The following is a 15,599-nucleotide window of genomic DNA, read 5'->3' as shown; positions in this document are numbered from 1 at the left end:
AAAAGGTTAGATAGTGAGAGAAGATGAAGATCAACCTTTTGATGTTACCTTACTACTCTGCCTTCGTACCCATCGCTGATTTTATACCAACGTGAAGTGAAGTCACCTCGCAGCAGTTACCATATTTGGTGTAGAAAGCCAGGCAAAAAAATGGTGTTTTGTTTTCATTTCTCAGAGTGCATTTGAAGCATGGTGATCATATCAACCATAATATCCAAATTGAAACGAGAGAGTGATTGTGACCTGAGCTGCTGACGGAGGACATTTCCTTTTTTCTTCCGAGCATTGTCATACGCAGCCAGCCAACAGGACCACACAAGAACTATTCACGTTCAATACTAACAACATAAGTTAATGAACGAATGCTGTTCAGTTTTTGCTGGTCGTGGAATTCATTTTTATATCACATCAGCTTTGGAGGCCTGAACGTCTGACGGTAGTATTCTCCTGTTACTCGAGAATGACACAGACTAATCAAGTAAGTACTCTTGTACACAAATATGGTGTAAGTGTCGGGAAGTTTGGTGATTGAGTTTAGTCTCTTTCAGCTTGCAGCCAGTCGTAATCATGCTTATGCGGGCACTGTGAAAAACATGCGTCCGTAAAGTTTATTCCATTCGTGACTTTGACCGCGCCATTGCAAATTTTGGCTTCTGCGTTTTTCTGATATACTATTCAGCACAATTACAACCCATTTTTAGATGAATGGCTTGGTTTGAGTCACAATTGCAATAAAAAGGCGATTAAATTAGCATGCCGTTGAAAACATGTTTGCTGTCATTAGCCAATGTCGTAAAAATTACTTTCGAGACAGACAGCACAACCGGAACCTCAGGCTAAGTCAAATATTCAAAGAGATAATAAAAATACGGTACATTCCACGACACAACAATGACGAAATCATGCAGATGCAAAAGGTTACGAAAATGTATTTTCACAATTCAGCTATCAGTGGTAATAGATACTTATTGGGTGAGGGACTCGTGACTGTCATGTCCATGAAAATCGGTGGAGTGTCTTTACAAGCATGACAAAGGGAATCACGCAGTGCGAGTTCCGCAGAGAGGGCATGTGAACTCTGAATTTCGTCTTGTGTGAATTGGTCCCATTGTTAATTGTTTCTGAATGTATAAATAAAGCTCTAAACCTGTTTTCCTCAAATGAATTCCTTCTTTGTATCAGTTGCGCCCATGGCTGTCGCGAACTTTTGGTATCTGTATTTTGCTGGGCTTGTTTCCAATGGGTAGATGAATGTCACTGAACCCACCTATAGATGATAAGATTTAGAGCAATGTGATATTCTTTCCCGTGGTCCTTCTTCTTGGTAACTCAATTACTTTCTAGCCTGCTCCCATCTCTAATCTCACCCATGACAATTTTAAACGCTTGTCCCCATCTAGTAATTATATAATGACTCATGCTGACAAGTCAGAAGCAGAATCGAGGCAGAGTTTAGATCAGAAGCTTAAATGTGCACGAGACGTGGTGGTTTGTCACAGCCTAACTTTTTCTATGCAGAGCTGCTTGGATCAGAAGCTTAATGTGCACAAGAAGTGGCTATTTTGTCTGTATGCTTTAATGCTATACCCGTCAATCTATAAGGTAGTTCTGCTTAAAAACAATGAAAAAAGACTGCACTCGGCTTCGAAAATCAAATTTGTTTAACTTTCACCAAACGTAATCAAGTAGAAATTTGAAATGAATTAAACTATTGAGCTACCTGACTGGTTCTGATTTATGTTAAATCATTCTAATGCTGTCTTGTATCAAGTAACTGATGTGTTGAAGTCAGATGCTAGCCGAATGTTAGTAAGCCACGCATTTTCGTTCTATTTCTATCTCTAAGATATAAAAAAGAGAGCCATGACAAAATGTATTTATGGTTTCAACAATGGTTTGAATTCTCTGTTAAACAACTGTATTTGAATTGTTTTCGTACACAAAAATTTACATGTTTGATGTATACGTCGAATATGTTATCGAATAAAAAAAGCGCAGTGGCGACATTTTTAGATAACGATTCATTCAATTGATGTGATATGTTAACACAAAGAAGCAGCACTCAAAACCAGTTGTATCCTTTCAAGGGTACAACTACGCCAGACTTCCCAAATGAAGCCTACCACAAGGTCAACATCAATGCAATAAATCGATTTTCTCAACATTTCGCAACAGCAGCCTTCGATAACGAAACATCTGCGGTTATGTTCCTTTCTTCGCAGTCTTCTATACCACCAGTTATTAGAGTGAGCAATGTCTTCGCCATATTCAATTTACTTCATCATCATCAACAAGAACAGTTTCATTGTTGTCTCGCTGAAAAGTTTGGTGGTGGTAGTCACCCTCCTTGATGATACTATCAAGGCTAGATGTGGACTTAATTCTTAAGAACGCCTAACCCCAGAGTGGCGCCATTATCAGAAGTAGAGCAGACTCTTAAAAAAAGTGCATTAATTCGTTCTCAAGCACAAGTTGCGTTGGTCACTTTCCATTTATCATCGACGTATTAAACGCGAAGCTTTCACTAGAGGTTACAGCCAACGCCTCACCATTTGGCGTCAGAGTGTGTAATGGGCGACACTGGCGAATTCACTGAAACTAAAGACGGAACGGATCGTAACAGTGAAGTGCGGGATCCCCAAACAGGACCTTACGTTGGCAGCTTGCCTTCATCAACACACAGGTGACCGATTACAATATTATTACTGACTGCCATCTGTAGGATATGATCTCCAATGACGTGTGCAAATATATTACATTAAAGAGGAAGTTTCATTATTATTTCATATTTTTATTTTAAAGGAAAAGTAAGCATTCATTCGACTCGTTTACAGCAATATATTAAGGCAAATACTATCTACAATGCCTTCTGCCTGAGCTATGATATAGGTCAATCAGTCTTTCGATATCTTTATGCATATTATTTCTTTTTGTACAATATTATGACATCACTTTTTTTAGAGTTCCCATCCAGAAAGGGGGCACAAACAAAGTATTAAAAAATCAGAGCTTTTGAACGTGTCGTCCGATTCTCCGGCAATATTTCATTACTTGTGTATATACTACTCTGCCAATTTTCGTTGAATACATACTATTTTGGGGGGAAAACATTCCCTTATGGCATCAATAAATGGTTGCGGATAAGGAGGGGATTACGAAAAAAATCACGTCACATTACTAAAGCACAGTTTTACATTGCTTAGTTGAAGTATGGCGAGCTCACCGAGTGCGGTTCTACTTCCCTAGTCACATTGGTCGTGTTAGTATTATAGAGATATTGAGCTATACTGGTAGCCCCATAAGAGGAACATCCCCTTTCCTCTTCACCTCTTCCTCCCTCTTCCCACCCCTCCCCACTCCCTCCTCTCTCAGGCAGGTAGTCAATCATGCTGGAAAATGTACACAGAATCGAAGAAAAGATAATCGGAAGAAACAGGAGAAAAGTGCAACGTTACTTTCGGCATTCTACCTTTTAAGTCTTGATTCTGAAGACAACATTGAGGAGAGTTTGCTGAAGTAATCGTATCCAGTTGGACCTTAGCTGTATAATTTGTTGGCATCACTGACAGCGATGAAGAAAGGTGCAATTTTCGTGTTGTGTTGCCACAATGCAACATGAAATACACTGTAGTTCGAAGTAGATATATCAGTGAGAACAAGGAACTGCTGTATCATGCAATCAGTAAAGGTTCCTTGCCTTGGTATTTAACGGGTTACTGGGCATTTCAACTTCATCGGCTTCTTCAAAAAAGACTGTAAGAAATCATTAATCTCCCCCTATGGTATAAGGAAACAAATTTAACATCGGTACACAAAGAGTTGGCATCGCTGGGATTTCTTTGTTTATGACTGTCGATATTGAATTAAGGTAAGTTGATCGGCGACGTCGCCGTGCTCGGGTAATGCAAACTACTGTGGAGGTCGTGTAGTGAGCGTAGCATGGTGCTACCCAACCAGTGGTATGGATTCTGCGTGCAGCTTTGAGTTTGATGTTGTTATTGCTGTTGTTGTTTTTCTTTTCGCATATGATAAACATATTTTCCCCTTATACAATAGCAGTCTCGCCGAATCTGCAACATGTCTGTCCTTTGCGAGAGAGGGTACCCTGTTTACAAGAATTCGATTCAAAGCTGTAGCTGCATCTCATCCTTCAGTTGTGGTTCGACAATCAACCCATTTCTTTTTACCGCGGAGGAGATTCGAAAGGAACTTCGTTAACAATCGTACCTTTTATCTACGGTGACGTGCGTAAAATGATGACAAGCAATGACAATGGTAATGCGAGCCTTGACTGTGAGAAGATATGCATCCCAGTTTAGTTTATGTTCGCATTATCCCTGTCGCTTTTCTTCTTCCAGCCTTGATTGTCGCACCCGCCCGTGGTGTGCTTCTCTCAAAATATTTAATCTTCCAACAAAAAGCCGACCTCCAAACGTGTTAATATGCCCACCCAAGCGAATTGGTATCAAAGCGAATCCCCTACTGTCTGCCCTTATTCATAAACGATGTTTGAGAAGATAAAAGCAGTATACCTCCGACATAGAAGCTCTTCGCATATAAATGACCTTGCATCGCGGTACCCATGAAAGCTTCGAATTCCAAACAATTCCAGAGGTAATTTTTGTGAAAAGCTAGCACTACTCATAGGTGACATTTATAATCCACGCTAGAAAAGCTCAATAAATACAGCAGTTTGCAGTGATAGACTTAACTAGGTCTACAGCCATGTTAACTGTCGACGATGTTGCGTTCTTCGCAGAGCACAGCGATGACCGTCATTCGACCGTGCAAATCGATAGTCCTGTGATTATTTGATTCAGCTCGTTTTTTGTCACTGGTAAGTACGTCTAGTTACCTACTCCTATAAAAGAAGGCGTTGATATTGTCACAGATAGAAATGGCAATAATTTGTCACGAAGACAGCTGCGATTATAAATATATGTTGTGTGCCACAATAATGTTTGAGTCACTATTTGCTGACTTTAATCTTAGATATTAGGGAAGTCCATTTATGAGTGCGAGTGGGACATCACAGTAATAATCTTTGTGTGTTTTAATTAAAAAAATGTAATAGACACGATATCACAATATGCCATAAAAACTATTCTCTTCAGTCGCACTGAAACGATGCTTTTTGATTACTCTAGGTTACTGACAAGCACCTCGTAGCAGGTTTCAATATGTCCTCTCATCTAACCCGTATGCTTTCCCCCTCCTCCCTTTCCTGGCACAAAAACAAAGCGGACTGATTAAGCGATGGTTGAAGAGAGTACATTGCCCTTGGTTGATTGAAAACTTTCTGATTTTCTTTCCCCTGCAACATTTCGCTATTGACTACCTTTGATGAGTGTCCTGTTTTGACATTTGAAAAATTGTTTGATACTCGACAAGCCGCGAGCCGAGTATTGCCTTCGCCACAGAATGAATAGTAGCCATTTCCATGATTGCGACTGCAATTTGGCCAAAAGATTGGGGTCCTTCTCGCTATACATGAATAAGACGGCTTCTCATTTAGCAAGCAATCAGCAAAGAAACTTGGAAATGAGAAACAGCGGAGGAGTGTAAAGTAACGGACTGCCTCGAGTCATTTTCGCTCCTCGCTTGCATCCTCCTCCTTTCGTCAACTGACCTCATCCTCCCTTCACGGTGACTAATCCACACGACCAGTCTGCCAGTGAACGTGTTTGACCACACGGAAACAGTGGATGCAATAATGTCCCCTAACGAGTCGACCTTTGTTTGCAAGCCTCCACAAGCAATCGATTGACGAGCAACGGTTGGTCTGATTCACACGTACCCTTGTAACACGCAATGTAGTGCAGTCTTCGTGTGTCGATGAAGCAATGGATTTGAGCAGAACCATTGCGAAGCTGTCACAAAGCTGGTTATCAGGTAGCTGCTGATACAAGCCCTTGCAACAGATCAGCACATCGGTGCCTGTCAAGGCCTATATCTTAATTATCCATTCCTGCTTTCCAGCAACCATGCATGCTTCTGAATGAGACTCAATGGGGATTTTCCCCTACATGCATGGCTGTGGTGTCGAAAGAGTGATCGTCTGCAATCAAAGACAACACCCACTTGTTATCATGTGAGCATTTATGAGCGCTACAGGGATCACTCCTGCTCGCTTCCGAAGTATTCCTCGTTCTTGTACCACCCCTTCGATCATAGATCTACATTTAGGCTTTACGGGAAACATTTCCCGAGAACGTCAAAGCCGACTCAATGTCTGACAAGCACCTACATTGTGGCAGGTGTTACTTCTAGATGGTGGACTATCAGGCGCCCCTGAGTCAGAATGCCTGTCGGATTCAAGGGAGATGATACCAAGAGGAGGAGATTACTGTATGACTATATCTCCTGTTGTACCTCTGGTCTCTATTCCATCAGTGACCCTCATCACCAGTACGTATCATTGTCAACTCATTGTTTCCAATGACGTGGCATACAATTATTAGTGTGTTATGGTTTATACCAAAAGAGGCGTTTCACTCGTGACGCCTGTCCATGCATAAGCATTGGTGTCCGTTCATACCTATACCGTTACGTACAATCTCACATAACGCAGATCAAATATGTTTTTCTTTATTTTGTGATTAGCCCACACTTCATCTAAGCCGTGTTAGGTGACACACTATTCACAAGTTTACATTTGTTTGTGTATTATTTTGTGTTTTCCTCCGTATTTTCATTGGGAGGATGCACAAGGCATTGATATCATAATTGAAATTTGAGTCAACTTAACTTTATTACAATAGACTGAACTCAAAACAAATCGTGTTTAATCAAAATCTCCAAAGAATTGGAAATTAGAATCAAGAATTTCCTACATTTTCATGAGATTGAAATTACCAGTAATAGCCACAACATTGGACGTCATGAATTTATGAGATAATCATGCCACCGCCTCACAACTTCGTCGTGCACTTGGTCCCAACACAAGATATTTGTTTTTATGAGGTTGATTTAATTATTATCATGTACACTTCAAGACCTCTGTTGAGAAGCAATGAAGATAAATGCATGATGATACACCTTTTTTTTCTACACATTAATATGTCGTTCAGATAATCACGACAATGAGAGCGAGGAGGATAGGCTGTCATCCACGCCAAACAATGACGAACTCAAATACTTTTATTTGACATCGACTTGTGGCCAATATTTACACCGTCTGTGAATTTTGCCCATCTGTTCGTTTTAAATTAGCCCGTTTGTTCAAACTTTTTTTTTAAAATTCTCCCACCCTTTTTATTGATCAGTATGACTCACTGGTAGAAGCGTGTACTGTATATCAATATACAAACATGCTTGGGCTGTTATCATATCGCAGAAACAGCTGGCAAGAAAGTCATCGTCACATAATGTGCCAACTCGGATTCAACCCGGTTATATTTCTTGGAATATTACTTAGGCTGATATGCAATAGCAGGATGGGTTTCTTACGTTGATTAGAGCAGACAAACGAAAAACGGATGCATAGTATTATGACAAGATATAGGGGGTGAAGATGTATTATAATAATGTGTCCATCTAAAAGCGCTTCAAATGTGTTTTCTGCACGTTCCTTGGGTGAGGAACAGCATTGTGTGCGCGTGGCAGAGAGCTGAATCCCGCGACCGCTGGCTACAACAAATACGCTAATGTATTGACACAGCTCGATCGACACACATGGCTGTTGCATGCACGCTTTATGCAACAGACTCACAAAGAAGAAGAAAGGAAGGAAGAAAGGAAGAAAGAAAGAAAGAAAGAAAGAAAGAATTGGAAAAAAGTCCCGGGTCAGTCAAACTTCCCTGAATCCGCCCAGGGCGCGTCGGCTGCGGGGGCGCCGTGTCAATGATGACCTACCGGTATTTCACAAATAATAACTCATTCAGTTTCAAGCTCTCTTTATAGTGTTGTATTTGAGAGGAGACTGATCATTATTCATTGCATAGCTTCCTGCCTGGGTCCTCCTATGAAGTCATTCATAGTGCTTTATAACGTTTTCATTTATTCGTTTATATGGAATCATGGATATCCCATGGTGAAGAAAACAATCTCGTATCATTCGCAAGATAGTTTGAGCAAGGACCGCTTTGTATACTAGTAGACCCCACCCCACACATGTCATGCTGTTAAAGGTTGGATATCCTTTTTGCAAACATCACGAAATTTTGCATGGTTGAAAAATAATGTCTCAAAATGGTGCATGAAATTCTACGGTAATACACCTCGGAGGTTTCGAAAAAGAAATGAAAAAACAAAAAACAAAAACCCAGCAACAAATAACCACATGTCACTAGGGAATACGCTCTCACTATGTACCAGAATAACGGTTTGAATTTTTTTGGGGTCCGAATAAATTCACTTGAAATCTACAATATTGTTTCCCTCTCCATCCCAAAGAAGTTTCCAGTTTTATCATTTTGAGGAAAGGTCTGAATTATACATGTACTGTATTTGTATATATTTCGACCACTTCTGTAGGTTCCTCAATTATTGTATAGTCTTTTCATTGTACAATGTTCTTTTATCTTATTCTCTGTCATCAAAAGGAAGTGAAATATATATGTTTTGTCGAAAAATGAAATAAACTTTGAAATTGAAATTAAATTACTTACCTGTACAATATACAACCTTATGAATGGAATCTGATTTTCAGGGTTGCAATGAAACACACGAAGCATTATTACAGGCCCTACGTTACATCAAGGCTTTTCACTAAGGTTTAGAATTGATCGGAGTATAATATACAATATAGCTTTCCAGAACTGTTTAACAAACTTTGATCTCTACAATACTTTTGTCTATTAACTTGAATTAGGGTTACAGTACCCCGTCTTTAATACCCCTGCATTTCTTTGATATTTAGAGTTGCTTGATTTGTCTATTAAACAGCAGGTACATGTAATTGTTAAGTTTGAATATGCATTTATAATATCGTTTTCATTTTGTTTTATCATAGAAGTATGTACAGTTTAATAATCAACGATCTCTTTGAACTGTTAGATCTAAACAATACTCAATAACTTTGTTCATGCAGTTGACTTTGTGTTGCATTTTGGGCGCAATTCCTAAATGGAAAGGTGCCTTTTCTGATTAGCCATTTGTGCGAAGGTAGAAAAACACTATCTTAGCAATATTTCACCCAAAGCTGGACTATATGACTGCCCTCAACAGCATGTTTACGAGGGGAGCTGTTAACATTGTACGTCATGCTGTAATGCAGTGGTCGTCTTCATTGTGTCGGGATTCACGAGGTCCTTTTCAGACCCGACGGATCGATGGAACACCTTTGTCTATTGATGTGTCGCTGTTAAAAGATAGTTACGTCAACGAGAAAGTTGTTTTGCATGAAATTGCTGAAATCGAAGCAAAGGAATTAGGCAGGTACCAAGCACTACATGGGTCAGTTTAATCGTCAGTTTGTCATCAGACGTCCACACTCCTATGAGAGACTCGAAATAGATGAGCAGAAAAATAAGCTCCTTATTGTACACCAAAAGATTATATTTTATCTTTTTTTCTCAAACCTTGTGTGAAGCAATCAACTTTTGATGTTGAGGAGGAAAACGGCAAAAAGACAGTATCCTGGAAATTTCATATGTTGACCAGAGGTATAAAGAGAGCATCCAGAAAACGTATATAATCCATGACATTCCGCACAGGCAGCTAACCCGGAGTGTTACTAGTTGATTACGCTAATGACGTCACGTCGAGTGAGCATAACGTCTGCTTTTAAAGTGTGTGACGTAAATGACGTGTATTCAAAAGACATGATTTTGTATAACGGTATAAAATTATACGTAGACGCTCTTAATTCTTTTAAGGGGCAGTTTCATTCAACCCATACCGATAGAATTATGAATAATTGGACATTAATGCGGTAGGATTCGCTATTATGCTTTGGATACAATACCTTCCATCTTTAAGGAGAGGATGAAGTCCAAAATTGTTTATTGTCTTATTTCTGCCCTGTTACTAAAACACTGGGTTTTCCTCTGTTAGAGTTTCACCCTAATAGGTTTAGTAACACATGTCCACGCAGCTTGTTAAATTTTCTTCTTGTTTTCTATAACTGTGTCTGAGTATATGCCGAGTATAATTGTTATGAACGCGACGTCGTTCAGTCCTGTCTGTATAGAGGTCTGCACTGCGTGTGTAATAAACACAACATTATACTCTAAGGCATCATGATAGTTAACCACACTTCGAAAGACACTGATTCTTCGATTGTGATGTCATCGAATAACTCATGAGGTTGGCGTCATATGGCAGAAGAAAAGACAAAACAACTAAGGGTATCCCTTTGAACATTAATATCACCAATATAATACCAATCACAAAATATGAATTGAACTTGCCGTACTTGTCGTAAAATTCATTTGGAAAGAAATTTACACTAAAGTCGAATATTCCAGCTGTCCATTGTCCCAGACACTATGCACGTGACTTCTCCTCATGTCTGTTACTCGCCATCCAGGTGAATAGATTTGTCATTATGGCTGGGTAATGGTGAGGTCACAGTTTCTTGCTTTTATTCGTCGTCTATTCTCACACATTCACTGCAAAAAGTCCGGTGTTGAATATGAAACACCGAGCTTGTGTTAAAATTCTGGTGCTCATTTATGGAGTTAGATTAACACCTCCGGATGTCCTTTCAAAGTATGAAATTGGTTTTTTTTTTATAGTTTCTTAGTTACTGTTCTTCTTGTTGATTTTGAACTTCAACAAGACGATCAAGAATTTTCCGATAAAGTACTTGATTTTTGAAGAAAAAAAAAAAAGGTGTGAACACATTTACACCACAGCAACACCAGTTGGTGTGGTCTCCTATTGACCGGTGTTGTATCATTGATATTAACACCAGCAATATCAAATCAGCACCATGCAGTGTCATTGTTGAATTTAATGCCAGCGCAGTGTCAAAAATATTACCAGCTACAGTGTCAAATTAACACCACGAAGTGCCAGATGAACATTTTTCAACACCATCACAACATACTTTCTAGACCTGTGGGTGTGGTCCTCTCTTGCATGGCACTTGATCGATGTTAGATCTAACACCCATGGTGTTGAATCTAACACCATTTTTTTTCAGTGTTCAAGACAAAGTCGCAATGATGTCAGGTTCTTTAAACCAAACGCAATCTAAAAACTGATAATGTTGATTGAATGCGAAACTAATGCTGATACTTGATATTTAGCGATTTTGTTTCTTCATAACCGACATTTCTGATACAAAACTCTTAAGATTTTCATCTTAAAGCATTATTGTAAATAAAATCCACTTGCGTGTATGATTTAAAAATTCAATATGTGAATCTTACAATATTTTCATATCTGTTTTTGACCTGTCTGTTTGCCTTTTGTAGTGATGCAGTTGGGACACTCTTCTTTAGTGTTACAGACACTTACAGAAAAAACAGGCGCTCACATTGTTTGGCTGCACAGAAACGTCGACATCCTAGATTTGTGAGTGTGTGTGTGTGTGTGTGTGTGTGTGTGTGTGTGTGTGTGTGTGTGTGTGTGTGGAGGGGAGGGGGTAGATAAGGACGTTGAACCACCAAAGTTTGCCGACAACGTACTTTTTAGGACAAGGTTAAGTTGAGTGAAAGAGGATAAAGAAGCTGAGAGGAAATTAATGACATCTCTATCCGCTTCAAGCAAAACATCTCTATGCACTGTTGGCAAAGCTCCGTTGATGTTGCGATCAATGGTTTCTTTTCTCTATCCTATACTTCTTGACCAAAGAGTGTGACCCTACTTGGAACACACTTCAAAGATTAAGAACCTCAACATAATAGGATGCCTGAAGGATTAGTTTCTAATCGCCTCAGGAGGGATTAATGAAGGATTACTGTGGGTCCCGTTACTCTCTTGACTTTGACTTTGGGCGACTGAAGAATTACTGTACTTGCCGTTGTCGGTTGAATTAGTTGAGCATAAGGATGTAATCCCATCCTATTGTGTTCGAATCAATTTCTGCAAAAGGACAGCTCTCCTACCTCCTGCATACTCCTTTTCTTGAGAAGACCAATGTCATCCATTCATAATTATGAAGTATCAATGGAGAGTCACTGTGAAGAAGTATTAGGTGTACCTCTTGCGAGCAAGCCTATCTATCTAGGAAACCCTCCTATGCAGTAATCTTTTACATTCAAGTTGACGACAGGCTGTTGGTTATGGAGTGACTTGGACCAAGAACGTTTTATGAAGCAGAGCAAGACTTAGGATATTCCATTCACGTAAACATCAAGTATTTCAGTGATATCTCTTTCCAGTCAGTTGTTCTGTAACACAGAATTGAACCTTCTCTGTCTATTTCGATGGAATGTCGATGCTGTACAGGGCATGATGTGACTACCTCAGCTCAAGCTTGCCGAGTGGGAAAGAAGCCAAATCATGTGGTATATGTATCGAGCTGTTAGCTCCTATGCCTGAACAAACACATTTTGTCTCTCCTCTATGAATCAGTGGGGTTTGAAAGGCGAGCGATCTCCTTCGCAGGTATCAAAATTGCTCCCGGGCGTAAGCCAAGCTAGATGCACTTCGATGGCGGATATAGGGCCTACATCTGATGACGGGGAAGACATTGGACGGTGGTACGTGAACGGTTTCCAAGGATATGCGAAGGTTTATTCTCGATAGCAACGCAGTTGCCAAATTCGATCCAGAGTTGTTTCTGTTGGACCTTCAGAAGCACCCCGGTAGGTGCGAAATTTCTATCATGATTTCATTTGCAGGAGCTGAACGTATGCCATCATTATTTATTTTTTTTTATTCGTCTGCAGAGAAAGCCAGCTAGCCTGAAAGCAGTTTGATAGAAGCAGACACTGGATTTTGATATACTGAAAATGTTAGATCTCAATGATCAAATTCTGGTGGAAACCTGTAAAACAGAGAGTATCTTAATCCAACTATGTGCAATTCATGGTGTATGTTCATCAAATTTATTCACAAATGCTGGCAAAAAAGGTAATGTCATACCGTTGAATACAAAGGTTAGCGAATTATCAGAATTGCTTATGGGAACACTCATTTTTTTTCTCATATGAATTGTAGCTGCATGCAGTCACAACATTCTGAAGTATTTGATGAATAATTTCCCACCCCACGGGAGAGAAACCACTTTATTTGCTCTGTTTTCTTGATGGCTGCAGGGACCTACTGCTACTTAAATGAGATTTATTTTGCTGCTATGCAATCCATCAAATGTTGAGTTAAGAACTGCGAATAAACATCGGATATTATAAACCCACTGACTCAGGTACTAAGACATGTAAGAAAGTACATGTATACAAATCAATTTATGAAATGAGTGATTGAACCTTAAAGGACACATTTTTTTTTGTAGCCGTTTCATTTTATTGTCATGTTATCATTGCAAAGCACGAATAGAAATACTATTCTACTTGTTAATCAATGTCACATATATGTATTCGCATAGTTTTCCTCGAAAACAAGAATTAAGCAAACAGATCTTTAGGAGGCGATATTTCTCTTTGTTTTAGGATAATCCTGCATGGTTTGTTTGTTTTTTTGTGTGTGTTTTGTATTGTTTGTGGTTCATGGGAGTTGTATGAGGCCTATCGAGGGTTAGGGTGAAGAGCTGACAAGCTTTCTCAGAAGATGTCAATCTTTTCTTTCACTGGTGCGTTGTCAACCCTGGCGAACCCTGGTGCAAATACGTGGAACGAGGGAGAGCGATAACCCAGTGAATAACCAACCACTTGATGCGGAACAGGACGGATATGGGAGGATTTCAGATACTCTCTGCCCTCTCATCGAAAGAAAATTTCCTTAGGTATTTACTACAGTTGTACTAAAGAGCCAGGACATTATACGAGATGATTTCGAAAGGTGAAGTATGAATTAATGATAGCCAACGTTAGGATATATGGGCGAGCCTGTTTGATTGGCGAACGCGTTCTGCCAAGTTCTCTCCGCATCACCGGTCAAGCGACTCTCTTTTGCCCCCTCCTTCCAATGTTCAAGGAAATGTTGTGAGCCGAGTTTAGCGAATCCCACAGGGCATTTATTGCATGCAGCAGCAAAACCAAAAATCACCTCATGAGAATGTCCGTCGAATGCCCTGTCCTGGCATTCATGGACGATTCATGGTGTCATGGGTCAAACTTCCATATGACGAGTTGGAACACCTCGAGGTCTCCATTTCCCTTTCGAGCTAACTGTCTATCCGTAGTTCTCCTCATCCATTTAGTTCTCTCTATCCATTATATTTCTCTCAATCCACAGTTCTCTCCATCCGTCGTTATCTCCATCCATAGTTCTCTCCGTCCATAGTTCCTCAATTCATAGTTCTCTCCATCCATATTTCTTAGTCTATAGCATAGAAATCGAAGCACTGACGTCATCTCATCTTAGCAGTCATTTTCGAAGCTTGCTTCCATATTCTGTGATTGGCTGATGACAGTTTACACGAACTTTGAATGGCGTAGACATATTATCATGTCTGAATAATGATAATGATTTCAAATTTGCTACCTCTTGGAAGCTATTGAAGTTAATGACAGATGCCTAAGGCACGACCGAGGAAAAAAAAAAGCCACACACAAAATTGATAGAATACATGTACTTACCTTTTCTTTCGCTAGAAGTACACAGTTTGTTAAACCTGTTTCGCGCCAAACACGCGGTTTGCAGAAAGGAGAGCCTTTGCAAATTCCTGGATTTCTTTTACAGTATTCTCGAAAATATCAAGGAGGCGTTTCTACACTGTAATGAGGAGATGAGAGTTGTTAAACTATTATGTACTTGCCACTACATAAAAACAACAAATAAAACATCACAAAACCGAAAACCTTAAGGCATGACAAAGACTTGAATATTCTTGTTGGCTGATGCAAGTCGGCTGCACTCTAACTAAAAGAAAAAGACAACAGGGATAATCCCCGTCATTAAATTTTCATGGATCCATTTTGTTTTTGATTAAAATCAGTCGAATAACATGTATCGGAGAGGGTATTATATCAAATGTCTGAAAAGCATTATGTCCTGATTCTTACGCTCTTAGATTTGATATATTAGGGTTTATGTTATCAGGCAAGCTTTCAATCACGATTCAAGCATACCAGTCATGCTGGTAACTTGTCCAGGCAGGGCACGAAGCGTGATTCAAAGAGACATGAAAGAATATGAAAAATTCCACTTTTGGGACACATCCATTTTCTGTTATAGCAGATACTGTTTTGACGTGTGTTTTCTGCATGGATTACTGTCAATAAAGACTGTATGAAACAATCTGTCGATATATTTTAGTGTATATATGAATGGTCAACGTCAAATGATAATGTTCCTTGCAATGATGATAATTAGGAGATTCTGGAGTGTTGACAAAAAAAAAAAAAAAAAAAACTAAGGGCGACATCCTCTGCAGGGTCATAATGTGGCTGTGAGATCCAGGGACTTCTTTGAAACAAGCAACACATGCGAGAGATTCTGACATTTTATTTTATAAGAACATCACTCTTAATGATTTCAGACTGATTGACGTCAACGTAGTATTGTTTTCAGGGAAGACGGTTTAGTCTTCTCGCTGTGGTTCTACGAATTCGCGTGCGAGTGAATCTACACTGCCCATTGTCATC

The 15,599-nt window shown here is 39.6% G+C and overlaps 1 protein-coding gene across 1 annotated transcript in view; it reads left to right on the top strand.

The window, feature by feature from the left end:
* The first annotated feature begins 6,300 nt into the window (after positions 1-6,300).
* Positions 6,301-15,599, top strand: part of LOC139745266 (protein FAM124A-like) — a 16,039-nt gene continuing 6,740 nt past the window's right edge. Inside the window, 1 exon segment of the mRNA XM_071655667.1 lies at positions 6,301-6,408. Within this exon segment, the coding sequence (XP_071511768.1) occupies positions 6,302-6,408 (107 nt within the window). The 5' untranslated portion in view covers position 6,301.

Source organism: Diadema antillarum, unplaced genomic scaffold, assembly GCF_040938485.1.
Source record: "Diadema antillarum isolate AM-2024a unplaced genomic scaffold, OU_Dant_1.0 seq00001249_RagTag, whole genome shotgun sequence".
Classification (NCBI taxonomy): Eukaryota; Metazoa; Echinodermata; class Echinoidea; order Diadematoida; family Diadematidae; genus Diadema; species Diadema antillarum.
This window is presented reverse-complemented; position numbering and strand designations above follow the sequence as displayed.